At 37.9% G+C, this 27,122-nt stretch overlaps 1 protein-coding gene across 2 annotated transcripts in view; it reads left to right on the top strand.

Moving 5' to 3' along the window:
* DROSHA (drosha ribonuclease III) overlaps positions 1 to 27,122 on the top strand; it is a 72,865-nt gene that overhangs the window by 29,617 nt on the left and 16,126 nt on the right. For both annotated transcript variants that reach the window (XM_057371746.1, XM_057371747.1), the window contains 11 exons: positions 1,276 to 1,400; positions 4,769 to 4,868; positions 7,751 to 7,858; positions 12,144 to 12,251; positions 13,922 to 14,060; positions 14,736 to 14,796; positions 16,697 to 16,756; positions 18,631 to 18,730; positions 21,213 to 21,315; positions 24,027 to 24,097; positions 25,164 to 25,208. In XM_057371746.1, the coding sequence (XP_057227729.1) occupies positions 1,276 to 1,400; positions 4,769 to 4,868; positions 7,751 to 7,858; positions 12,144 to 12,251; positions 13,922 to 14,060; positions 14,736 to 14,796; positions 16,697 to 16,756; positions 18,631 to 18,730; positions 21,213 to 21,315; positions 24,027 to 24,097; positions 25,164 to 25,208 (1,020 nt within the window). The remainder of the gene's footprint in view (positions 1 to 1,275; positions 1,401 to 4,768; positions 4,869 to 7,750; positions 7,859 to 12,143; positions 12,252 to 13,921; positions 14,061 to 14,735; positions 14,797 to 16,696; positions 16,757 to 18,630; positions 18,731 to 21,212; positions 21,316 to 24,026; positions 24,098 to 25,163; positions 25,209 to 27,122) is intronic.

Raw genomic sequence — 27,122 nt, 5'->3', positions numbered from 1 at the left:
CAAACTATTTTAACTAAATTAAATTATAACTAACCTAAGTATTTTTTTCATCTTTTTCTGGCTGGGGAGATGTTCAGTCATCTTTTCTAAAGGGAAGCTGATAAGCATTTTCCCTTGGAAAGTATTTCTGTGTCTGAAAGTCAAGCTTTTAAGTAAGTTTTTGTTTTCTAGAATATATTGAAATTGGGCCATATATAGAATTGGCTTTGCTTATCCATGCAGAAAATTATCCCTGTGAACAATTCTACCAAGGTGGTTTGAAGGGTAAAAGCTTTGTTCTTGACACAGTTTTTATTGTTTTGTGAGAATGGTGGGAGCAGTTTTCTGTAACACAGAAACTCTGAGAAATTTRCAGTATTAAATGAGAAGTTTTGAGATTCAGGTGACTAGAAGCAATGCCCTTTTCCTGAAACCTAAGAMAAGCAAAATATATTGGCCTCATCCAGCTGATTGCAAAGTGGRGTAAGCAGGCACATTACAAAGGACCTTGACAGGTAATGGAGAAGTTGTTTACTTGGAGACAAACTGTGCACCTTCAGCTGAGTGTTTAAATATGCTGGGTAAGTGATCAAGAGCTCTGTAAGCRGTGTATCTGCTACAGTGATGTGCARTTACTTACTCTCTGCGCYTATACAGCTGAAGGAAAAATTGCTTTCTTTTGCACTGTCCTTTTTAACAATAAAAAGAACTTCTGTTTTGAACTGTAAAAAGGGCAAAAGTCTCCTCATTATGCAAGACTGTATATCCTCCTTGTACACATCAGCCTAGGTGCCTTTTCTGAGAGTAGCATGACAGATTTATTTTTTTGATGCTGTTAAGTCAGTGTGATTGAATGGATCTAATAACGTCTTCATTTGCTTTGGGAAAKCATGAACAGAGCTAAAATTAGAGAGGTAACCTGATCTTAGCAAACTGCTCAGGCATATGGGTGCTTGAATGCCAGAATGCTAATACTAATTTTTATTTCTGGTGTGATGCTTGAAGAGAAAGTTGTTTTAAGTTCTTGGAAACAGTCAAAGTAAATTTCCAGAGATTTAAAATTAAAAGATTAGAAGCCTTTTTTTTTTTTTCTCTCTTTGAGTGTTAGGTCAATTAACCTTGTTTCAGATACCATTGTTGCCAAATGTTTATGATAGCATTAATGATTAATTTAATGTGCATCACGTTAAGCTTGGAATATTGTTGCTTCGTGGTTCCTGGGTAGAGTGAACTTGAGGCAGTAAATTTTCCATGGAGCTGTTGTCAATATAGTTGTATTTTGTTTTTTTCTCCTAGAAACCCAGCTCAGTTCGTATTGATCAACTGGACCGCGAACAGTTCAATCCTGATGTAATTACCTTCCCTATTATTGTGCACTTCGGGATACGACCTGCTCAACTCAGTTATGCTGGAGATCCTCAGTAAGATGCTTTTCCTGCCTGTCTTTTGTTCAGGAACTCATTACTGTTGTCATTTGTGCCTTAAATGGGGCTTGGTTATGTGCTTAGTTGAGTCTGATATAAAGCTTAGCCTTTATGACATTGGACTCAAGCTCCTGCAAATCAGAAGTTTTCAGGAATAACTTTTTCTCTGCATACTTCAGGATCTGCTGAAGTAAATGTGCATGCATGTGCAGTATGAAACTTCTTAACCTGAGAACAGCTCTTCTGGGTCCAGCAAAAGGCAATTCCTCAAGCTCCACATTATTTCTCTGAGGGACCACTGGCAGGTTTTTGGAGAGAGAATAGCATTACAGGAAGGCAGAGAGGGAGGAATAGTTACCCAAGCTTCCTAATGTCTGTAGTATACAGACTTCTTAGTTAGAGAATGTAATTATGTCATTTTGTTTAACAGCCCTGAATGGACCCTTTTTCTTTACATTTTTCAAATTTTTATTCAATTCAATCAGTGTTTGAATCTTTTTATGCTACTGACAGGGAGAAGATTCCAGGTAATCACTTAACGAGTACTATTGTGCATCATGTGCAAAAGGACAGATTTTCATTTCAGAGCTGCTACTTGATTGTTTAATTAAATGTTCTTCAGGTCTCAAATCTAATAAGGAGTAATACAGCCATTTTGTGTTTGATTTCTTCATGACATTTGTTTCTTGCATGCTGCCATGTCCTATTTTTTCATCTCTTTCCATTCTTTGACGGATTATATATACATAGCGTTTCCTAGCTTGGAAGCTCTTGCACCCATGCTGCTTTTCTCTGTACTTTTTATATCCTGACAGAATTTGGGAGGAATGTAGAGAAGGAGTGGAGAAGGAATCAGGACCAGGCAGAGCAAGAAATGCTGTTTCACTGTGGATTGATGAAGGGATTGGATTTTTTTACCAATTCTTTTCTTAACCTCTGACAATTTCAGGGAACTCTTTCAGTGATTGGGTCATCTGCTTTCTGCATGATGACAGGATAAAGCCCATCTCTGGTGCATGTGTAGTTAAGGTTGTGTTTTTCCTCATTGCTGTGTTTTAGGAATGCTATTTTACTAATCCTAATTAAGTACTCCCACTAAAAAGAGAACCACGAGCTGCTYCCTTTCCCCTCTGCTGAGAGACACCAAAAGGCAGAGATCACGGGTTGAGAGAAGAGTGATTTACTGGAAACAGCAATGGGATAAGAAAACAAACAGTAATAGCAACAATACTAATAACAGAAATGTAGAAAGARGGGGTGATTTATGTGCAAARTGCTCACCAGATCAACAGTTTTGAGGCTCAAATACTCATGTGCAAGTATGACAATTGTATTGTTTTGCAGCTGCTTGTTGAGAATTTTAAATCTAACATGGCAGAAGTGAGATTATTGAGTGCTAATCCAGATAATAAAACTTCTTTTTTTGCTTTGATCATGAGTTTTAATCCTCTTTTTTCATTTTCTTGTCCATCAAAAGGAAATTATTAGACCAAAAAATACAAGAATTATCTCTGCTTTGATGCTGAATTTATTAGTATTTCTACAGTTCTAGTACTTTTTATTGAAAATGGTATAAAGATACAAAAATTATTACTCCCATACATTTTTATTTTAACTTTCTTTAAAATTTACTTGTGTGTTTGGTTTTCATTTTGGGTTTTAACCTCAGAGCTGCTTACAGAACATGAGAATGTTTCATTTTGTCCAAGTAACAAAGCATTTTTTGTGAAAGACCTCTATGGTGCCATCATAAATGTCAGGCTCAACTCTGGTGTATGCGCTCCCACAAGAGATATTCCTCCACTGTGTCTTTTCTTTGTGATGTTCTAATACAGATTTTTTTTTTTTTGTAGGGGAAATATGTTTATTAATTCTCTAACTTAATTGCAATAACAATGCTTGTTTCACCCTTAGCAGTCATGGTAGAAAAATGTGTATTATAGATCATAGTTTCAAGTTCTCAAGGTGTTTGTTCTTTTTGTTTTGGTTGATTTATTTATTAACTCATTTTTGTTTTTCGGATAGTTATGTGTCAGAAATAGATGTACTATTCTACAGATTGCAAAAGTGCGGTGAACGGAGCGTGAGAAAAATCTATGGATTGACCATTTCAGATGTGTTTGTAGGCTGAAAAAAATACCAGTATTTTCAGAGGAAGAGAGTATACAGTCAAGAACGCTGCAGAGAAATAACTGGGGAAAAAATGCCAATAAAGAAGATTTGTTTATGTGTCTGTTAAAGTGGGATGCTCGGTAGATTATGAAATAGTAAAAGAGCTGCTGCTTCATTGACTGCTAAGCCACTAATGTGAAAACTTTCTAATGAAACCACTGCTCGAAGTTGGTGCTGAGGAGGATCTTCTTTTATAATGTAAAGATGAGTAAAAAAGAAATAACTTGGCCAGCTTCTTTCCTCTGGCCTCGAATTCCCYGCTTCCTATTCAAAGTCAAATTTTATGAGTTGTTTTGAAAAAACTCTGCAGAGGTGGCATTTTGAAGGTGGCATTGTTTCCTAAGGACACGAAGTCCCTGTCATGATTCTCTTGGTTGTTCCTCCCATTGTAGCTTTTGAACTGTTGGTCAATTGCAGCTGAATATGATAATGGGATGTTGTCTTCAAATGGAGTAACTTCTTTACAAGTGTGGTGAAAGTTTGTGCGAGGTCACTAAGGGACTCTCATTGGGAAAGAAGTTCTGTTATTGAAGTTCATGTATAAAGAGACACTGCCAAAGTAAGAAAAGGCTAGATGGCTGGAGAAAAGCAGAAAACTTAACTATGTGCTAATCACAAAAATAACGTGAATTGCTGTTTCCATTCAGCACAAAGCCATAAGGAACAAAACTTCTGTTTCACTTTTCACAGAGTGACTTCATGTTGCATGTRACTTGTAGAGCCCTTCCTCATGTGCTTCACTGAAATGTTTGAGCTGGTGTTGGGACAGACACTTTCTGGGAAAGGGTGATTTTCAGTGAGTGATAGATAAACCATGTGGAGAAGAGGGGGTTTTCACCTGCTGAATTGAGTTAGTAYGCAGACAAGTCTTTCCTGCATGGAGAGGTGGCCCTTTGGAGAGGATGAGTGGTTTTCTAGGAGAAGTGGGGTCTGCCCTGACCTTTGCTGATCTTTGCTTCACTCTGTACACTAATATCTCCTCTCTACTACTTGGCTGGAGTAACAGCGGAGGCACTGTTACCTCTTTTGGAAAATGCTTTGAGGTTTGTTTTTTTTTTCTGGAGCAAAGAAATGATTGTATACATTGTGTGTACTTTGTGTGCATTATTAGCAGCTGGTGTGCTCATAGTGACAAATAGGGGGAGACTTTAGTTTATTGAGCAAAATATTTGTTTTCTGGTTTTGTCCTGCAGGTATCAAAAGCTGTGGAAGAGTTATGTGAAGCTGCGTCACCTCCTGGCTAATAGTCCCAAAGTCAAGCAGGCTGATAAACAGAAATTATCACAAAGAGAGGTACTCTGGACTTTGCTGTGACTGATAATTCAGCATTGTAATTTGGGATGGAATAAAGCCATATGACTGCCCTTTTTATAAAAATAATAGAAATCCTTCACAAAAGATTTTCTTTCCATACCCTTAACACAGATTTTGTTTTTATCTATGCTTGTTATTCAATTTTTTTTTCCCTTTTTTCAATTGTCAAACTACTGTGAGTTTTTTTCCCAATTATAGAAATGATCGTTATGGAATCATAACTTCTTTATAACTGTTGCCATTCATGGTTTCAAGAATTAGCATAGAGAAGGACTTTTTATTTCATAATGTACTTTTAACTGGCTAATAATTTTAAACATTTCTCTTTTGAGATAAAAACTGCCACACTTCTGTGCACAAACTGTAATTTATTAGGTGGTGTAGTGACACTGCTTAAGATCTTTGACCTGGAATCATCTGGTTGTTGTATCATAGACAACATACTTTTCTCTGTTTGTTTTTTCCTCACAAAGTGATGAGCATTTCCTAGGTGCAAATGCTTAACCAACTGGGAACCAAAATAAGAAAAACAAAGACCCCTAAATATAGCCTAAACTAACCTGCTCTTAAGTATCCATTTCAACAAACCATGGGATGGAAGCTTAGGATTTTTCTGGTGCCTGTCTATCAGACACCTTTAATTTGACAACCTGTGTTAAGAGTACATAGAGGAGAATCAACTTCTTGAGTCCTGGATGGTATTTAATTAAATGGTGTTATATTTTTATTTGTTGGTTAGAAACACTGATTATTCACAAAATCATAGACTGCCTTGAGTTGGGAAGGACCCATGAGAATCATGAATTACARTTCCTGAGACATCCCCACTTCATTGTGCACTTTTGGTTGCATTAAGTGTTTGATACATATGGCATTGCGCTTGATTTTTTTAATGGTTGCAAAGCATGCTATTGTTGAGCAGGAGTCTTAGTAAAAATTTTATTCGTGCTGATGTTAAATAAGCCCTGACTTCCTTACTTGTAAATGAAAAAAAAAAMCCAAATCCTACTGACTGAACAGTGCCACAATTGTAAAGGGAAAAAAAAAGATTTGTCCTTWCAGGAGATGATTTTGTTTTCATAACTACACTCAGAGCAAGTAGAAGATCATTGTTCTATGGGCATCTTTTCATTAGGGGTAATGGATGACTCATTTGTAAAATTGTAGTGGATTGTTTGTAAGGGGGTTATCGTATTTTGCTCCAGAAGATAAAATGTTCCTTTGTTATTTAGCACTTGCTGTGTGAGCTATTGGTTTTTATTTCTAGATGGTATTATCTAAGATAATAACTACAAGTGGTTTGCCAACAGGGAGGCATACAGGGCTGAAGATGAAGCTTTATGTGAGGATAATCTATATATTTGCCAGTGGAGGCATCAGTAATTCAGAAGGAACTGTAGGACTGTGCCTGTCCGGTACATGGGCTTTTCAAGATTATGAATCATATATTATGGAGTGCTCCTGAGCCAGTCAGACTGAAATATAGCCAGGTCTGGCAAACAGCACAGCACCTGTCTCAGRAAGAACTCAAATGACACACCTTCGACAATGCCCAAGGGGTGCAGTGCTGGCAGCCTCTCTGTTCCCTGTGCCATCAGTCATCCACCACTGTGAGGTTGTACACTGATATTGTTTGTGACAAGGTCGTGCCTGGGGCTTTGTTCCTCTAACCTAACTTTGAGCATTTACAGCAGGTGCATAAATTGGGACCTGAAGGCTCACTTTGAAGTCAGTGGAGGGAGAAATGCATTTTTGAAGCCATTTATCCCCTTCATTGAATATAAAAGGAGCCAGGGCTAACTAGCCTCCTACCCTAGACACCTCTGTATTGAGGTGTCTGACGTTTGATAAATCTGTGTCTGGACAGATGCACCTGTTGGAACTACTCTGTGAGTGTGCAAATCAGAAAACAGAGCCTGTTCCTGCCCAGGTACGCTCATGGGCATCAAACTGGAAGCTGGGAAGAGCCAGCTTTGAGCAAGTGTACTGTAGTGAAAAGGAGATGGAGAGGCAGGATAAGATGYAGCTTTGAAGAGCCTTGTGTTCTGAGGAAGGAAGAGCACTGAGGGGAGTCTTCATGATTATTTCATGCTGTGGGGACCTTGCACACCCCAGGGCTTTATAGTAATGGAACCAAGAGATTCTGATCCAAGGCTGTCATATTTCATCTGTTTTACTTTCATTCCTTTTTTGCAGAAAATATTTTCTTTTAATGATACTGTCAAAATCTTTTAATGATTCTGACCCTTTCATGGTTTCTAGAGACAAATAGACTGTTTGTGCAACACCAAACAGCCAGGGGTCAAGGCAAAACTTTTTTWAAAATTTTTATTGAAATAACATTGTTAGATCATCAGCATAATCTCCAGGACTGGTGAATGCTGACACCTTTCCCAGATGAGGCGTAGAGAAATTCTTGAACAGGAACTGTTGCAAAGTAGCCAAGATCACAAAACAAAGCCTGATTTGCTTCTCCTGAAGCAAAAGGTTCAAACCAAGAGTGCTCACAGTGATGGGCTTGAATGAAGAGGTTTTGTACATGGGGTAAAAAAARTGCTTTCCTTGTAAGGACTTTAACTGTCTTACTTATGTATCATCATGGATGTATGAGTTGGGGTGGTTTCTTCTGCCACTTGCAATAAAAGTAGTCAGCTCTGTTCTTGGCCTACCAAAATCCTCTGACTATACTGTATTCCAACACATCTTCCAGTCTGTGCTGGGAGATGCCAGATCTGTACCAGCCTTAGAAACTGCTCACCAAAACTGAACCTTAGGTGGGTGTTGTGAAAGTGCTGCTGTGTGCATTGCTGTGCTTTGTTGTAGCGAGTTCTTCACGGGAGCTCTGTTCTCTCCCCGCTTAGGAAGCGCTGCAGAAAATTCGTCAGAAGAACACGATGAGACGTGAAGTGACCGTCGAGTTGAGCAGCCAGGGATTCTGGAAAACAGGGATACGCTCTGATGTCTGCCAGGTGACCAAGCCAGAGAGATGTATTTTCTGTCTTGATAGCTGCCATTTGCCTCTGCAAGGGTTTGTTACAGTTGTAGGCTGAAGAGCCAAATGGAAATAAATACTTCAGTAATTTCTATTGATTTAGGGAACTATTCTAGTGTTCAGTCCACACCCTCTATACACACAAAAAAGATAATTTAAAATTTTCTGCCAGGGGTTGATTAGCACAAGGGAGAGGGGTTAGGAATAGCCACCTTGAGGCTGGAGGTTTGCCAAATGTTGAGTCTATTGGGGGACTCTTAATCCATTAGCTGGGTTGGTTTTAGATATTTTAATTTTAATATATTTTTCTATTTAGATAGCTTTAAAAATACCCAAGTTTTGCAGTGAAGCATGAAGAAATATCTTTTTACTTGAAAGAAAAGAAAGTAAAAAAACTAAAACCCCATCAAAACTAACTTTTGGATTAAAACAGGTGAGCCTCAGTAGTAAGATACCTTTCATTCTTTCAGATACACTGTTTCATATGCATGGTATCTCCAAGGAACTGGAGATACGCATATCTGATCTCTGTCAGATTATACTTTGAAGCAGTTGACAGCACCATCTTTGTGATATGATAAAAATAAGTGCAAATTTTAGATAATATTGTATTATTAAAATTCAAGTAGTTGTAACAGCCAAATAATTATATTAGAGATATACTTGCATTATTTTTTTAGCTGTTGCTTTAGAGGTGTTATTTAAGAGTTAAATGSATGCAACTTAATATTAGCTTAACAGTGTGAAGTATAAATTAGGGGGGTTGCTAGGCAAAGATGTAGGTAGAAATCCTGTTGTAATCTTAGCAGTGAGGCCAAAGGAGAAATTCTAGAGTCAGAGAAATGCTGATAACTAGAACTACTTTTCTTCTGTTGGAAACATTTCTTGTGATTCTACTATTGCTTCTGAGTGGAAGGAGAATAGTGACACAGTATCTTCTCACATAGCATGAGGAAAATTACAGCCCTTTCCTAATTTTTTTTTTTTGTTGTGAACTGTATCTGTTTTTACAGCTCAAGTAAACAGTGTAAATTTCCAATTTAGGCGCTTTGAAACCATTCTGTGTTATTTGTAATATCTTCTGTGATTCATCTCCTAATGTCTTGGATATTCCTGTTCCGTTTTGTTGAAGGACAGCAAAACACCAAAGAATGATGAAAGTGAAGCTATTTCACAGTTTTTGTGCCCATCTGCAGCTGTAACATCTAAATCAGCTTGTTCTTGTATGAAGGTCCTTTGATTTGATTTCTTTGAGAGGCCAAGAGTAGGCAACTGTATTTCTGTAAATGAAAGATTGCTGCTGTTGCTTCATGCTTTTCCCCAGATTAAAGAAGACTAAAACTAAATATACATAAATCAGCTCTGGGGGCAGAGCTAAAGTGCAGTGATTTAAAATTACTGCTTTTAAAAGCATTGCAGTTTAGAAGATTGAAACTCTTTTAAGTCACTTGTGATAGCCTGTACTTGCTCTAAGTTCCATATAGTCTTAATGACACTGGTCTTTGCTGTCTCAGAAATGAGCTGCTTGGAAGGGGAGGAAAAATGGTGAGTGGAATGTTTAAAAAAAAAAAAAAAAAAAAGGTAAAATGGCTGATTTCTGACAGGCTCACTCGAAGGTACCCAGTATGTCAAGTACAGTACTTGGCCACTGACCTGAGCAGCACTTAATACACCGTGTGGCATGACCTGGCCATGCTGGGAAGACACCACCTCTGTTCCCCCTCTGCACCCATACCATTATTGCTGGTGTGCCTTCAACAGCAGTGTAAAGTGTTCAGGGTGTGGGGAGAGATCATGCATTCCAAAATATTTCAGCTCACCTATTTCCCCTTAGTAGCTTCAGGTCAGGAACATCTGCGTCCTGGGCCATGATGGCACTGTCTGAGGGCACTTGAGAGAGTYTCTACCTTGCCATGTTAGCTACAGAAAATTTAATATCATATCTATTTAAAAACATCACTTCTAAAGAGATAAATACATGAAACATCATAAACATTGAGTAGGTATAGTCCAAGATGACAGGTGTTGATTGAGTCAATCAATCAAGTAGTTAGTGCCAGCAAAGCAGCACTTTGTCAATAAGGCTGCAAGGGTCAAATTTAAGTCTGTGTGCTCCCAGGGGTCTGTCAATTCTTTGTTCATTGCACCACAGCTGATAAAAGTCTAAAACTCAGTGTTTCAGTCCTCAAATGGAGGAACACGTATATTGGTATAACGAATGATAAAATGTTGCTTGAGGAGGTTCTGTCTACGACAGTGGAGCATAGGGGCAGGGAAGAGTTGTCCTGTGACAGTTTTGTGTTMAGCACAAAAGCTGTCAGCACAAAGCACACCTGTACAGTTTATATGGAGATAAGAGGGATGTTCTTACAAATGACCCCAAGAAAACTCAAAATTACYGACATGGTAACAAAATAAAACTTCATCTAGACTTCGTAATTCCTCTTGGAGTAGTTTTATATTTCTCTAAAGATCCAGGGAATCTTTTTCTTGCTGTTAGCTRGTTATTTCCATCTGAGAGAAAAGGACCTAGGAGAGGTTTCTGGTCAGCAGGCTGGCTGAATATGATCCAGCATGTGCCCRAGTGGTCAAGGCCAATGGCATCCTGGCCTGTATCAGCAATAGTGTGGCCAGCAGAACCAGAACAGTGTCCCYGTGTACTCRGCACTGRTGAGGCCACATCCTGAATCCAGAGTTCATTCCGGGTCCCTCTCAGCAAGGAGGACRTTGAGGGGCTGGAGTGAGTCCTGAGAAGGGCAGTGGAGYTGATGAAGAGTCYGGAGCAGCTGAGGGAGCTGAGGTTCTTTGGCCTGGAGGAAAGGAGGCTCAGGGGAGACCTTRTTGCTCTCTGCARCTGCCTGAAAGGAGGGYGTAGCCAGATGGGAGGTGAAATACTCTCCCAGGCAAGCAGTGACAGGAYRAAAGGAAATGGCCTCAAGTTGTACCAAGGGATCTTAAGATTGGATATTAGGAATCATTTCTTTGCAGATAGGGTGATCAAGCACTGGACAGGTTGTCCAGGAAAGGGGTGAAGTCACCATCCCTTAAGGTATTTATAAACATCTTTGGGACATTGTTTAGTTGGTGCAGTTTACAGTGTTAGTATAGCAATTGGACTCAGTCATCTTAARGGTCTTTTCCAATCTAAGTAATTATGTGATTACCTTCCAGCTCTGTGTTCAGTTCTCAAGAATTCCATGATTTTTTCCTTAAACAGAAAGTTTTGCCATTGGTTCGTCTTAATTTTTCTGATCTTATAATGTTTGCCGGTTTATATTTTCTGCTGAGTTAATTGTGATAGCCCTCAGATTTTGATGGCCTTAAAGCACACCTTTATTTGGAATATATTTGTGTCATGTCAGTTTAGAGGAATGATAAGAAAAAAACTAGTTCACAAGAAGTAACCTGCATAAAACTCTTTAAATCCTGCATTTCTCCTGTATCTCTTTTCATTCTTATATAAGATTTGTGATCTTGATATCATATTTGCTATACTGCTCTACTTATAAACTGTACTACTTGTTTATGTCAACTCAGATGCATCCAGAGTCAATACTAGTGCAGAATTCCTTCTTTGAAACACTGAAGACTGTTACAAAATAGAGTTGTTGTTTTTTTCAACTTTATTGACATTTTCCCCAACAGAAAAACACTGTCTTTTTCCTAGACAATCAAACAGCAACCTTTCAGATAGTTTTTGCACATTAAATGTGCCAGACTACAGCATTTCAAAAATCGCTTAATTCTTCCTCAAAAGGAAATGAAGCGAGGCGCTAATAACTGTGCTTGAAAATTGAGCAGCTACTGTTGTTTGGTAAAAGCTGCTTTAAGTGTTGTTAAGTGTTTCTTCCTTAATGTAATRGGGTAGAGAGGAAGTTCTCTGTATTTCTTCATTTTTGGTATTAACTTAAAGAAGCAAGGTGTTAAATGAAAAAATACAAGCCCATAGTGTTGTATTTTGTCATAGCTTATTGAAATTTGCTGTTACTGGGGACTAGACATTTTTTACCTCATTGAAGTTGCATAAGTAGAAGACTGAGTTTATATATTTAGTCTGGGTGGGGCTGTTTAAGTGAGCAAATGTAATTAAGTGTTTTGATAAATGAAGAATGGGAAAACAAGATTTTTTTTTTCCTCATTTAAACCAAACCACAAAACTAAATGTTGTAACAATTGGAAATTGTTTTTATTTTTAGCTCAGTCAACTGAGTTCTCTGTACACTGAAGTTGAATGGTTTTGCTTATTGCATTTGTTTTTTCAGCACGCGATGATGCTTCCTGTCCTCACCCACCATGTGCGCTACCATCAGTGTCTGATGCACTTGGACAAATTGATAGGCTACACTTTCCGAGATAGGTGCTTACTGCAGGTRAGATATGAAAATATGTTTTAAATGCATCCATGTCACATAACCAGCCTTTTATGTTAGTGCACATTTGGAACCGATTACCATGGTGGCCCTTTTCCTCTTAGGCTTTTCTGAATTTATTGAAGGAAAATGGGGACTTAGGTTCAGATCTTCCTTCTGAAAAAAGCATCATCCCTCTCCATTGACTAGTTCAAAACATGGCAGTTTTTGTATTTCTCTAGAGATTTTGCTCCCAAATTATTTTAAGTTGGTGTCTTTTCTCACAGCTTTTCTGGTTTCTAGAATTTTTATTCCAGGCCTTTTCCTACTGCAAATTACATTAAACAGTGAGCATCTTCTAGGATTTGGTTGTTGCCTGTCTTTGTTTTAATGTCAAAGATAAAAATGCATTGATGGAAACTTTCAAAATGTTGAGGCCTAACCTAACACACAAACCAAAATGCAAAKTCTAATCAAAGAGATGAAAGCAATTGTGTAACCATTAGTCATGTTTGTTTATAGCAAATCTGCTTTCTAATACTTTATCCCTTTAACAGATTTATTTAAAACCTACAAACATTTTCCAGAAGAAGAGGTTTTAAAAAAAATATGTAGTATCAGTCACCTGCTTGAGCATAGGAAATGTTAAATGTATAATTCTGCATTGATTGTTACCGGTTTTATCATGGGGTATTCTTTTTAAAGTACAAGCACATAAAAAAATATACACTAAGTTATCTATTCAGAGAAGCTGTAATGTGCCATCCAGTTCAAATGGAGCACAATCTGAGAATGTGCAATTACAATGAACTTAGTAAAACTAACAAGGAATTAAAAAGGACTTGGAGAAAGCTCTTGTTGGTGATTAAATATAATTTTGGTCTCTTTAAGTTTTATGTTTAGAAAACAACATTTGTATGAATCTCTATGTCTTTGTTCACAGTCTGCTCACAGTCCTGCAGGTGTGTCAGAAGTAGCTTTCTTCAGCTTGGCTTTCCCAGTGTGTCTCTTTTTTATACWCAAGTTTTGTGTGCACGTACTTTCATAATGTACAATATTTTGAGCTGTGTATGTGTGGTTCAAAGGTAAAACARAAGGCCATTCCTGCCATTCCTCTTAACTTCCATTTGAAGAGTGAGCACTGTGTACTCATGAGGGAAAGAGCTCTTCTCTCATTAACTCTGCCAGGAATAATACACTTCTTGTTTCATTTTTTGAGCTAGGAAAGTTTTGTAGATATTTAAATAATGTAAATATGAGTGGTTGAGAAGCTCTTTTAATTGCTTGTATTTTAAATATGAATATTTATAGTTCAGTGTTAGAGTGAATATATTTTTAAATAAGCAAATTTAATTGAATTCAGGTCAGCAAAGCTGGTAAGCAAAAGTCCTAGGGCAAATTGACAGTTCATGCTTTTTCTCTTCTAAACTAATTTTTCTTTAAAGAAAAAAATGTTGAAAGTTAATTAGTTAAACTGATGATTTGGCATAAATGTTTCTTCTTTCTGACATCTGAAATAGTTCACCCTACTTTTAAATTTGCTGGAACCAAGTTTCTGACTGAACACATCACTTTGCAACCTKTCTTCAAACTGAAAAATAACTATTAGTAGCTAGCAGTCTAATGATTTTCTTTCATTTGCAAAAATACATCTAACAAGTTATTTTTTTCCTGTATTTGTTACACTATAGCTTGCCATGACTCATCCAAGCCATCATTTAAATTTTGGGATGAATCCAGATCATGCCAGAAATTCCTTATCCAACTGTGGGATTCGACAGCCCAAGTATGGAGACAGAAAAGTTCACCATATACACATGAGAAAAAAAGGTATGCCACTAYACCATTGACATTTTTCACTTACTTCACACTTAAACAGTAAGAACATCCTTTTTTCCATTATCATTTTGTTGGTCATTGTTCTTTTGAGAGATGCCTTCAGCAGAGGATTTCAATCATTACACACAGACACCAGTGAGATTTTTCTAAAAGACTGGATTTTGCAAATTAGTCAATAAGTAAAGAGCTGTGAAAAGCAAAGGTAATAAATGGGAGGATGTATTTTCTTTGATTTTTGGCAAGTACTGTTTGCTTAATTTGCTGCTTGACATTGTGAGCAAACTGGAATATATTTCGTAAAAATGTCTTATTAACGCGAACATATGGTCTGTCTGCTACAAAATATTCCTCACCCCTTTAAAGTGTATTCAGTGGTAATGAAGTCAATTGTTTATTGTTTATGTAATGTTTGGAATGTTCTTTTCCTGCAAAGGTGGTATTTATCTGGCTCCCTGAACGCAAAAATTCAATACTGCTGTAATGCGACTGCGGTCAGTTAGGCAGAGAGCATCTGTAAGGATTATACTTGGTGTAATAAACCCTGTAAATAACAAGATAATCTTGTGTACAGCAATTACAAAGTAACATTTTGAATAATTKTTTTCTGCATTTATTCAAAGTGAATTAGTGGATGTTTTCTTAATAGTGCATTGTTTATGTTTCTAGGGATAAACACCCTGATAAATATTATGTCCCGTTTGGGACAGGATGATCCAGCTCCTTCCAGGTAATAAAAATAGTTGTTTAAAGTTGGGAAGCTGCTGCAGAGGGAGATGTTTAATAGAAACAGCCAGYTTTCTGTCAGCAACAGCTGTGGCAAATAGTTGAAGTGAAAAGTGATTTTGAATTGACTTTTATATTATGAAGGTGTGCTGAACCTCCATTAGCAGTGACATAGTAAATGTTTGGTCATGCCTGCAGAAAATGCCTGAGGAAGGTTTCAACAGATAATTCTATCATTTTAGTTGATCCCTGAAATGAGGAGGACTAAAAGGCTACCTTTTGCTTTCCACAGAATAAAAAATAAGATTTGTTGTTGTTGTTATSAGTGCTATAAATTGGATTCTTCATCACGTTTTCTCGCCGTAGTACCTTCCTGGCATGGCACCTTGTTAACAGGAATATGGTGCTATACATGGGCTTTGCTGATTTACTGTTCCAATTTAAAGACAGGTGCAAAAACCATTAATGTTGTAATGCAGTAATCCTTAAATGACCACTAAGAATTCTGTGCGTATAAATATAGTTTTAAGATGTGGTTTTATAGCTTCAGGCACCATATCCAGCTGAAGTTGAATGAACAAAGCTCATAAGGCTAATGCAAGAAACAGTTACATGTGAAATCTCCTAAATGCATGAGCTAGATGGCAGTGTGCATTTTAATTAGCTAGTGCTGTAACTGGTCATTTTAAGAGCCATCATTTCGGAAGAAGCTCGGGAATTGGAGACATTGAATTTTGCATAAATTATTGCACTGTTCCCTAAATCTGTTTCAGCAAGTCCATGCCCTTTTCTSTTCAAGCTTATTTCAGCCCTCTTAAGATAACAAGACATAAGACTGAATTGCATTAATTCTCATGAATTAACACAAAAATATCAAGTCATATTTCTGAGAGATCTGTGTTTTCAGTTATGTTGCTTCACRGAGTTGTAGATTCGCTCATACATTTTTGTTTTATACAGCAGAGGTACTTGAATTCTTTCAGCCTGTGACAAAGGCCTGCTATTTCAGAAATGACACTAATTATATGATGGTTGGGGTAGTGAAAATTACAACAAAACCTGCCAAATACTTGGAGAAGTATCTTGTGGATAAAAAAAAAAAATAGACAAAAAGATCTTGTGGCAATAGCTTGATTCTGTTATAATCACATATGAAATCCAAAATAATGCTTTTTACTTGCTTAGATATATAGAGCAGAAATTTCTATGTATTTGAAGACAAACTCACATTCTTTTTCAGCTGCTTTCCTTTTAGTCCTTTGAATATAAGCAGGCAGACAGTTTGAAGGAACTGAAACTTAATGCAAAATGAAGGTAAATCAGGATCAGTGATGAAAGAAAACAGAGGAAATAAAAGTCTAAAAATTTATTGGCATTTTTGGATGCATCTCCTCCTACAGCCAGTTTTTCTTTTGAGCTCAGAGGAAGTTATGGTAAACAAGGCATGGAAAGGTGCTCTGAAAACTCACAAGTTCTTGCTCCCTCTGCCATACAAATGATCTGCTGCAGCGCCATCCTGCAGAGCCCCCTGGTTGAATGCACAAGGCTCAGAGCAGGCTGTTTGTTTCAATCACCTGGTGCCCTCTGATGGACAAAGAAAYCTGACTTCAGTGCCAGGCAGCAGTCCTGTTTCCTTTCCCTATCWTGTGAAGCTCTGACAATAGCTCAGAACAGAACATAGGGAAATACCAAAGGTGGTGGTGTCAGTCCTGAGTTTCAATATTCACATTGTTCTTACTCTGTTTCAGAAAGGATTGTAACCCAAAGAGGGTGGGGGAGACTGCAAAAATGATTGTCATGACTGATTAACAATCAACTCTGGTTTTTATCTATTTTAGTTGTATTGTGTAAATAACCAGCATGTGTTACTTAGCTCATGGTGAACTTTAAAATGCCTTTTTCAGGATTAACCACAATGAGCGTTTAGAATTTCTGGGAGATGCTGTGGTGGAGTTCTTAACGAGGTAAATGGGGAATTCTTCAACAGTTCTCACCTTTGAATGTTATTAATATAGTGTTGTGTTTATTGAACTTTTCAGTGTCTACTTTCACTGTGTATGTTTGTTTGATATTTAGACCTGCACACAACTCTCTTGAAAATTCTTCCAGTGGTGATGATAAAACAAGAAAGATTACAAAATAAAAAGCCAGAGTTTCTGTTTCATGGAGTGTGATTTTAAATTGATTTGATTTAGAGATTATTCAGGAACAGACAAGCTGAACTTCTTACCCTTTTTTTAAAGGAAAGATATTTTTCCTAGCATGCCATTTTGTCTGCATGGGTTCTTTTTCTCCAGTTGCAAGGGAGAAGCATTTATGGGTAATGTTAAATGTGCTGCGGTTCTTGTATTTGCAGTTATAAGGGCTGTAAATTCCATAACAGCTGAAATAGTTAAACACAAATGTAATTTATTCAGATGTAATGAAGAAAAACCATGGTTTGCTCCAGTTCTGCTCTGAGTATTCTGAAATCAGTGAACAATACATATTAGTTATCTCCATTGTTCTATCTTACCTGAGTAGTAGAGGCAAACAGGCTGCACAATATAAAGATTATAATCTATTTTCACCTGCTTTGTTCTACTGTTTTTAATAGGGGAGTAATCTTGTTTACTGTTAGTTTGCTCTTTAAGCCAGTTTGTTATATGAACAACAAAACTGCCTTTATATCTCTGTTATCTACTAGCCATTAGCTCCGTGATATTAAAAACTGTTAGCCTGTAAAGGTTTCCAGTGCCCTTAAAACTCATGGCCTTTTCTCTCATAAAACTGTACAGTCCGATAAGGTAGAAGACTTGCTGATTAAAATGTCTTGCATTTTTCATTGTCATTGTTCATCAACCATCAATTCACTTTCTGAGCTAACTTTTGTCTCGATTCAGAAAAAAAGCTCTCCATTTCTGTTCAATAGAGCATGTAAGCACCTACCTCTCAACTTCAGGTGTCTGCTGTTATGAATTACAATGCTTGATTAGACTGCCTCTTAAGTTTTATAGCAATTTTTGTCCTTAAATAATCTTGCATCCATCTGCATTTTTCTCCCTATGTCCTGGGTTAATAAAATATTTTAATAATTAGTGCCATGCAGTGCCTTAATTGTGGAATGTTGAAAATTCTGTATGTATTAACTTTTTTCAACATGGCTTAGATAATCATGTACGAAGGTATCCAGAATTATTTATTCATTACTCAGATCTTGATTGGATCAGTGAATTACTTGTTTTGTTTTGTTTCTGTTTCATGAAGCATCTTCATAGCATGATCACTAAAGGGTGTCGAAAACCTGTGGGGTTTTTTTTTTTTGGTGGTGTGATGATTTCACACATTTGATAAATAGAGGTTGTTGGGTTCTGTTCTTTGTCTCCATTAGCATCTGTTAAAGTATTCTGAGAAACCTGTATAAAGGTTTGTCCAGCTGGAATCAGCAGCGTCACCTGAAAGCGCTGTGTACCTGCAGCACGGTTTCTCAAGGCTGAAGCTTCCCTTGTGCTTTGTTCCTCAGCATCCTCTAGGTGTCAACAGTGCTGAAGCCACTGCTGCTGACAGACAGAAACCTGAGATGGGGGAACTGCAGGTTGTGGCAGCGATTCAGACATTGTGTGCTGCCCAGCAGAGGAACAGCACTCTCCCTCCTCTGCTGCCAGTGCTATCCTGTCAGATAGGATTGGGCATTGTTTCAGCGTTTGTATCTTTACCTTGCTTCAAGCTCAGTTTCACTTTGGGAAGGGACCTGTATTACCCACTGGKGTCTGAGGAAAAGGCACAACTCTCTAGAGGTGTATGAGGTTCATCTTTAATCAAATGCTGACAGCATCTGATTTGCTTTTTGTTTTGCCAGTGTGCACTTATAYTACCTGTTTCCCACCCTGGAGGAAGGAGGATTAGCCACGTACCGCACTGCCATWGTACAGAACCAGCACCTGGCCATGCTGGCTAAGGTACAGCTCTGTCTCTGTGTTTGACATCCATAGGTGGCATACTGTGAGTGTCTGGACTGCTTCTTGAAGGAGCTGCCTGCTTCAAACATCAGTTTCCTTGCTGTGTTTTGTGTACAAGACTTGGGATGAMGGAATCCTTTTCAGTTTGAAAGTAGATTTTAAAGGATGACCTAGTGTTTTCTCCAAAGCATGCTTTTGGGAAAAAACTATTTTTGCAGGTATAAAGATAAGATTTTAGTCAATGTTGAAGGTATGCCTATATTTGCCTTTAATTTGTACAAGTAATGAAGCTGACAGTAGAACTTTAGGGAAGAAAAAGAATCAAAATTGTTGTTTATAAAGAGGATTTTCAGATAGAATAGGTAGGGTGAACATGGCAACAGGAGGTAGGAAAAATGGGTGTTAAAAACATTTTATCTTCCCCATAGCCTATGTAGTCATTTTCAGGTCCACTGTAGACTGTCAGAGAGAAATATGTTAAACAAAGTTTTGGAGAAGAGTTGTATTATCTCATAGGAAAAATTGAAATGCCTTAGAATTATATTTAATTGAGTTCTGTGAAAGACAGAGCTTTTTATATTTCTGTATATTACACTGGTGCATGGTATTATGATGCAGAACATTGATTAAATATCTATCCATTAATAGATAGGTATTCCCTTATTCGTTCTTGATTTTTTTTTTAAAGAAGCAGTCCGAGACTTACTGATATAAGTGATTATGCTACACATGTGCACACACTGTCCACTGTGTACTGCTGATAGTTTTCAAGTTGCTCTTTTAATCTTCCCTCTCTGCCATCACACAGTGCCTTAAACAAGCATGTCCAATTTTGAGATTTTGGCCAAAATTGCTGTATTTTTAACATGTCATCTTGCTCAGCTCTCAGGATWGCTATAGAGTAGGCAGAGAACACAATAATTTTCTTCCACATCTTTCTTTAGTAATTTAGATAAGCATGATTTGATTGAAACATTTCAAATCAGGGATTTGTTTGCAAATATGGTGTTGCCTGACATTTGAATTCATGATACTATTTTTAAACCTGCATCAGGAAAGCTCATATATTCTTCAAGTCTGTTCACAGCCTTTATCATTGTACAAGGAAAATTTTTAAAATTTTTATTGCAATATTTTAAAACCAGTATTTATATTAGATACCTGTATATTCCCAATGTTCCAGCTTATCCTTTGTTCCCCTCATGTGTCTTGTATGATGTTCCTGGTTCCATCCCCTGCAGTGCCATGTTACATTCAGTCTGCTTAATATAATTCTTAGTTTCTCAATATCTCTTGAACTTGTGGAATGGTATTAATAATTGAGGATCCAATGATGAATGTAGAAATTTAAATTTTATATAAAACCATATTCTACTCTTATGTTGACTCTAGCAAGTGCTCACTGTGCGTTATAAAGTGTGATTCAGCATTCTGAGTGGTAATTCACTGTGCTCCTGAGCAGTGAATAGGCTGCCATTCATTGAAAATGGAGAACTCTTTTTTCCAATTGAAACACGTCTAAACCATGCTACTCAAACTACTTGGTCTCCAGCTTTACCTCTTAAATGTACTCTGGGAGGATGAAGTTGAAAGTTAACAAGAAATTAATCAGTAGAAATTTTAATAGGGGAGTTGGGAAGAGCCTATTCTCAAACAGACTTTGCGAAATGCACAAATCTCTTCTTTAAAAATCCCAATAATGCCTTTGTGTCAAAAAGATGAATATGTAAAGAGAATCTAGTAGCTCTTGCCTGCATTTCTATAGCAGTATTATCATATATTATAGAAAATACCTGACTTACTACCTGAGATTCTGACTGGCAGGCAGAACTATAGTTCAGGCAACAGAWGAATGTTAATGATGTACTTCTGAAAGGAAGGAGGAAGCTAGGTGGCACTGCAGATTAAAATATCAGCCTTCTCTTGCAGTGCCCAGAGGCTACCTACCTGTTGATGGTTTTAGAGGAAAAAGCCAGATGTTCAGTGGATTCTGTCTACCAGAGTTCCCTGTTCTGCTTTAGCTTGTTCTTATAGGCAGAGTCCTTTTCCTCAGTGTTAAATCCCCTCCCTCAGAATGCCCCTATGCCTTCTCTGATGGCTAATCACATGAGGACAAACTACCAGCAAGAAACATGACATGTTGCACCATCCAGCCAGTATCAGGCTGTTTTTCTGTCACTCCTTTGGACTTTCTCTTGAACTCATTCCTAAAATTCCCCAGTACTGTTTTGAYCTGCCTTCCTTTGACATTTTGGTTTGATAATTATAGTTTTTCTATTGTATCACACTCTAGTTGTTTACCTCTGATAAACATAAGTAATTGATTAATTTTACCCTATGTCTGAACTGAAACTATAGAAAAAAGCTTCATAGGTCCTCCAAACCTAGTAGCTGCACAATGGCAGTGTAATTTAACTTTAGTGACTAAACTGGTACTCTTGTACTTCTAAAGCTATGGTTTTAACTCCTACATATTTTGCAGAAGCTGGAACTAGAACGATTCATGCTCTATGCTCATGGTCCAGACCTCTGCAGGGAGTCGGATCTCCGCCATGCCATGGCCAACTGCTTTGAAGCCCTAATAGGTGAAGTGTTTGTGTTTGCTTGTGCAGTTATTTTTGATACCTGTTTACATGCTCTGCTAACAGTGATGGAGGAGGTGTGGGTTTGTTGAGTAGTGCTAGCACAAGTAGGCAATAGTAAAGCTTCTTACATCTTTTTTGTCTCCTCCCCTCTCCTGCACGTACGCCACATGTATAAACACAATGAGTGCATAGTACTGCTGTAAAAATCTCCTCTTCCATATCCTGTCACTGCAGAGCTCCGCTCCTCCTCTGCTACCATGGCCTGACACMTGCCCCTGTCTGAGGGGAGCAGTTCAGTCACTGTGGCCTGGCAAAAAATGAACAGGTTCACTACTTCCAGTAGTGCTTGAACAGACCCGCAACCTTAGCCCTGAATTTTAACCTGTAGCTTGCGATCTGAATGCACCAGGCACTCCCAACTGAGTCACCAGACTACTTACTGTGCCCTGCTAGCCCTTTGTGAATTTGCAAAGTAAATATCTTTYAGTCTTTGCATTTTCCTTACAAATAAAAAGCATGGCAGTATGCCTTTGCTGGTATAACAAAGCTACCAAAACCTTCTGGCTGAGATTGAAGGAGTTAAGTCAAATTTGCTGTTGAGCACTAAGATCCTGCATAGTGACTGGTTGCCCTATGTTTATGTTGCAGAAGAAATCGGGGCCTGACCAGTTACCAAGCAGCAGGGTGGAAATCTCACTGGTTACATCCACATCAGCTCTATTTTACTTGACCTTTACTTGTTTGAGTACTTCAAGTACACAAAGCAAGCAAAATCTCCCTGGTTTGATTTCATATTCATCCAAATGTGCTGTGCTAGTTACTAGCAATGGGAATGGTTTAGCCCTGATCCAGGTCTTTATGCTCCTAAAGCATTTTGTCCTGCTTTGAAAAATAGATCATAGTTAGCTTAGATGTCAACAGTTCTGTGCACTCTGCCTTGGGCCAGATTGCATTTCCTCTTATCAAGAAATAAGAGTTTTCTTTTTAACTCTATTTTGCTTTCCATGAAYGCTTTGATCTTTAATTTAAAAATAAAAAGCAAACAGAAGAGGAACACTAGATATGTATCTGTGTCTTTGTTCATAGGCTTCAGCTTGTCTGGGATATAATGGTGAGAACTATTTGGCAAGCACTGAGATTTGCTGAGAGAGCATGCTTGCTGTTTAACCTCCAATACAAAGTTGTTCAGAAAGTTAATTGAGCAATAAGATTTTGTCAGTGCTGTAGCTAAAATGTGGGAGCTTGTTAAGGGACTATGAAAAGTATATGTGGGATCTGGAACTCCTACTTCAGACTGTTTTATGAAGTCTTGTGCTTATTCCCTGTGATGAAAATAAAAAAAACAGAAGTACAAGCAGGCTGCCTAGGATCTGTTTGAAGTTCTGTGCTCTCATAATAAAGAGTTCTAAAGAGTCCAAGCAAAGTAGCTGACCTAGAGAGGAATTAACAGGAAAGAGGAAGGGAAGGGCAAGGCAAATCATGCTTTTCTTGTGTGTGGGAACCTTTCTSTGTATTCTTGATGTAGCTGTGTATTCTGTTGGCTTTTATGCTTACAATCAGTAGTTTGAGATTTTCAGAAGTTTCCAATTTTCACAAACCGTAATCTCCAGAAACTGAGACATGCGTAGGTGTAGTTTCCAGTTCAGACAATAAATTATTGCGATACCAGGAAGACCTTGAGCTTTGCGATAGTCCTGATGCCTCGTTTATATGCAGGGTGTAATCTTGTTGGAAGTACAGAATAAAGAGCAATTATTTGCTCATTATTGAAGTGTATTTCATGGATTTCCCTATCTGCAGATATTATTGTTGTGGTTTATCCTCAAGCCCAATGCAGCCCCTTGCTCACTCCCCCACCCATAGGACTAAGGAAAGAATCAGAAGGGTAAAAGAAGGAAAAGTCATGGGTTGAGATAAAGACAGTTTAATGGGGAAAGCAAAAGCTGTGAACACAAGCAAAGCAAAACAAGGAATTATTCACTGCTTCCATGGCCAAGCAGGTGTTCAGCCATCTCCAGGAGAGCTGGGCCCTGTTACATGTAGCAGTGACTTGGGAAGACAGACACCATCACTCCAAGCATACCCCCTTCCTCCTTCTTCCCTGCAAATTATAAACTGCCTATGTTGTCAGATGGTCTGGAATATCCCTTTGATCAGTTAAGGTCACTTGTCCTGCCTGTGTCTCCTCCCAGCCACTCCCAGTCTCCTCCCCAGCATGTCAGTATGAAAAGCAGAAAAGGCCTTGGCTCTTGTGAGCCCTGCTCAGCAATAACAAAAACATCTCTGTATTATCAGCCCTGTGTTCAGCATAAATCCAAAATATAGCTCTTTACCAGTCACTATGAAGAAAATTAACTCTACCCGTGCTGAAACCAGCACAGTTGTGTAGTTAGCTGCTTAGTGGAAAGTACTTTTGGAAATACATTAGCTTCTAGGCTAATTTGTTTAAACTTTGCTCTTTGGATGCATCATTTTTTATCACTGATATAATTATTTCAGGTTTTTCTTTGCATTTTAGGAGTGTTGATTKATGCTGGTGTTTAACATGCTTTAAATTTCTCAAAAAAATAGGTGTTGCTACAGAAAGCATGCTTTTAAAAATGAATGTGTTGGATATGAAGAAGTCCAAGGTCTTTGACTTTCCCATGCTTGGTAATTTTCTAAGTACTAATTGCATTATTGACCTTTGACATGTTGGTCCTCTCATGTAGGAGCTGTTTATCTAGAGGGAAGCCTAGAAGAGGCAAAACAATTATTTGGACGTTTGCTCTTCAATGAAAAGGTATTTATGTGCTTATATGATTTAATTTCCAGTTCAAAAATAAGTTAATGTACTTTCTTGTCTGTTGTTTTACTTTAGGATCACAAATGAACAGAAGTACTGCACCTGTTATTTGTAGTTCCTGGAAATTGAATTAAGAAAGCAAGCTGTAGTGGTTCAGGCAAAACTTCGATGTGTTTTCTCAGGTGTGCTGTAGGTTGCTTGGTTAGGGTAGAGAAGGATGGGTGATGTGGGAAATGTGGCAGCTTCCATTCAAAGTGCTACTCTAACGACAGAAATGGGTGCTGTGGATCCAGGCATCAGGCTCTGAGGGAATGATGCACATGCAGAGCAGCTATTACTGTTTCATCAGTTTAATCATCCTACCCTAAAAGCTTTAAATATGTATTTGGAGAAAGAAAGAAGAGTGTTTCATTCAGCATTTTCCCAATTGCATAATTACAGTATTCAGAATGGATCAGGCTGTGTCTTAGGTGGCTGTTAGTTAGAACGTGTGCTGTATAATGGTGAAGRGAAGCACCCACTGCTGGGACAGCACACGTGGCAGCAGTGAGAGGGTGAATTGTGTAGTATTTTCCTTCCTCTGAGTCTGAAATAACAAAGTTTATTAAAAATAAAAGTATTTGGAAGCCTGTTGTAACTCAGTGGTTATTGGCTGCTCAGTGATTGTAATGAAGGAAGCCTTTATGAAATAGAAGAAAATAAGCGGGGCTTTTTTTTTCTCTTTCAGTCCTTGCCTTTGGTGAACTCAAACTTGCTACCGAGCAGTACTTGCAAATAAAGTTAGTCCTGAGGCTTAAACAAATCTTTTTCTTCCTTTAACCACTTTTTATGTGGTTCAAGGGTTTTTCCACCTCTTTGACACAAGCTAATTGGGAGAACTACAGGCAGTTTGAACAGCAAATACACGATTTTAAAAATTAGTTTGCCAGCACTATTGAATTTGCAATAAGCAGAGTCAGCATCTGAAATAGTTCAGTATTTCAAGTAATGACATTTTATTTAGTACTGTGGAATTTGTTAAATGACTCCCTTGAGCATTAAAGGCATCTCTCAATGTTTGCAGGACCTGCGGGATGTATGGCTTAATTATCCACTACACCCACTCCAAGTAAGTGTATCCCTTTCTGTAATAAATTTCACAGCTCTGTTTTATTTTCAGGGATGCTTTTCCATAGGTTTCCATTGTGATGACATCTCAGAAATTGTGCTAAAAAGTAGCCAAAGGAAAATATATATGTTTTCCTTTGTGTTTGGTTTGTGATTTGTTTGTTTGGTTTTTTTTTTTAAATAAGTAGTGAGTTTCTGCCTTTCTGAGAATTAATCATTCACCTTTCCTTGTCTCGTGTTTGTTATATACCTGTGCCAATCCTATGAATCCAATGAAAGGTAACATTTTGACAGCTCCTTGTTCATATTCTCTAAATTGGGGAAAAAGGGTGCAAAAACAATCTATGTACACATTTTCTTAACTTGAAATTAGTTCTGAAATTTTGATAGTAGGAAGGCACATAAATTGAATGACTTGAGAGTTTTGATTTGATTTTATTTCGATTTTGTATGTATGTGTGCATGCAGTGGTGGTGTGGTTGTTCCAGTGATTCCAGTAACTTTAATACCAYATAAACACTAAAATGATGAAGGTGTCTAAAGGCTAACTTAACCACCATGTATCAAAGGATACAAGTTCTCAAGTTGTCAGTTTATGAGGCTGGAGGAAGGGAGAATGATTTCTTRATCCTTGCTCCCTGACCGAATTGTGGGGCAGATGTAGAGCAGGTTGCAGAKCCTCTCTGCCCTGTAGCTCCTTGTCTTCAGTGGAAGCAGGAGTGTTCAGGGGTGCTGCAAGCACAGCAATGGGTGCATGGCCAAAAAGTTCAACAAATCAGTGCATGTGAAGAATTTTTACAGCCACATCCCTGTAAGTGTAAATGCAAAAGACTCCTAATAGCCTTTTGAGATTCAATACCAGCTGTCCTGCATGGTGGCACAAGCTCCAAAGAAGATTGTTTTTACTCTGAATTTCTTTCTTTTCTCTTACATTATTTTAACCTTTTCRTCTCTTTCACAAAAAAGACTTGACCTCTACTTAAAGATTGATGACAGTCAGTGTGTGAAGCTTAAAATTTCTTACTATTACCTTAACTTGTGTGATGAAAAATATTTTTTTCCATATCCCAAAACTGTTGTAGGTGGTTTTGCCATTAGGTGAAATATAGGCAGCTCAGGCTGACCTTTGGGCACAGCTGGCCTGAAAAAGGGCATTTTGAAAATTACTAAAAGTCATTGGAACAATATACCAACTGAGATCCCAATAATTAAAAAATGCTCTGCGTAAGAACAGAGTTACAGACCTTCAGTTCTGTGTATTTGGCAGTAGCCAAGTATGTAGAAATGGTTATTAAAAGATAATTAGTGGTCATCTGGATAAATATGGACTCTTTAGAAAGAGTTAATATGCAAAGATGAGTCCTACCTCGCAAAGGAATAGGAAATTTTAGGGGACAAAAAAGTATGTGATAATGCAGGTGATACTGTTTGCTGGGTTTCCTGAGAGGCTGTTGGAAAGACAGTCAGGAAAGTTTGGGGTTTTTTTCTAAGAAGCAGTAAAAAGAAGCAGCCCTGGTGAAAACTATCAGTCCCTACAAGATTTAAAGGAATGGCTGAAACATAAGAAATGAAGAACAGGACTGAAATGACCACATCTTGCAAGGAATGGYGATCACTGGCAGATTTCCCTTGGGATCTTTGCTAAAGTACAGGCTGTTCTCATCGACAGCTTAGGGAGGAGGATGAGCAGTGAGGTGGCAGTTTGTTGACAATACCAAATTATTCCAGGTAGCAGGGACAACAGCAGACTGAAGAATTACACTCTGGTTGTGAGAACACAAGGGTGACTCACTGTGGAGTTGAAAAAAGCAGATGAAATTCTGTGTAGGTAAATAACAAGGGCTGTGCATGAGGAAGCAAAAAGCAGTCTCAGCTCCACATGCAGCTGAACTCCAAAATGACAATTACCACCAAG

Source organism: Malurus melanocephalus, unplaced genomic scaffold, assembly GCF_030028575.1.
Source record: "Malurus melanocephalus ecotype Western Australia unplaced genomic scaffold, MMel_1.1 scaffold_156, whole genome shotgun sequence".
Classification (NCBI taxonomy): Eukaryota; Metazoa; Chordata; class Aves; order Passeriformes; family Maluridae; genus Malurus; species Malurus melanocephalus.
The sequence above is the reverse complement of the archived record's forward strand: the minus strand, read 5'-3'. Positions and strand labels throughout refer to the sequence as shown.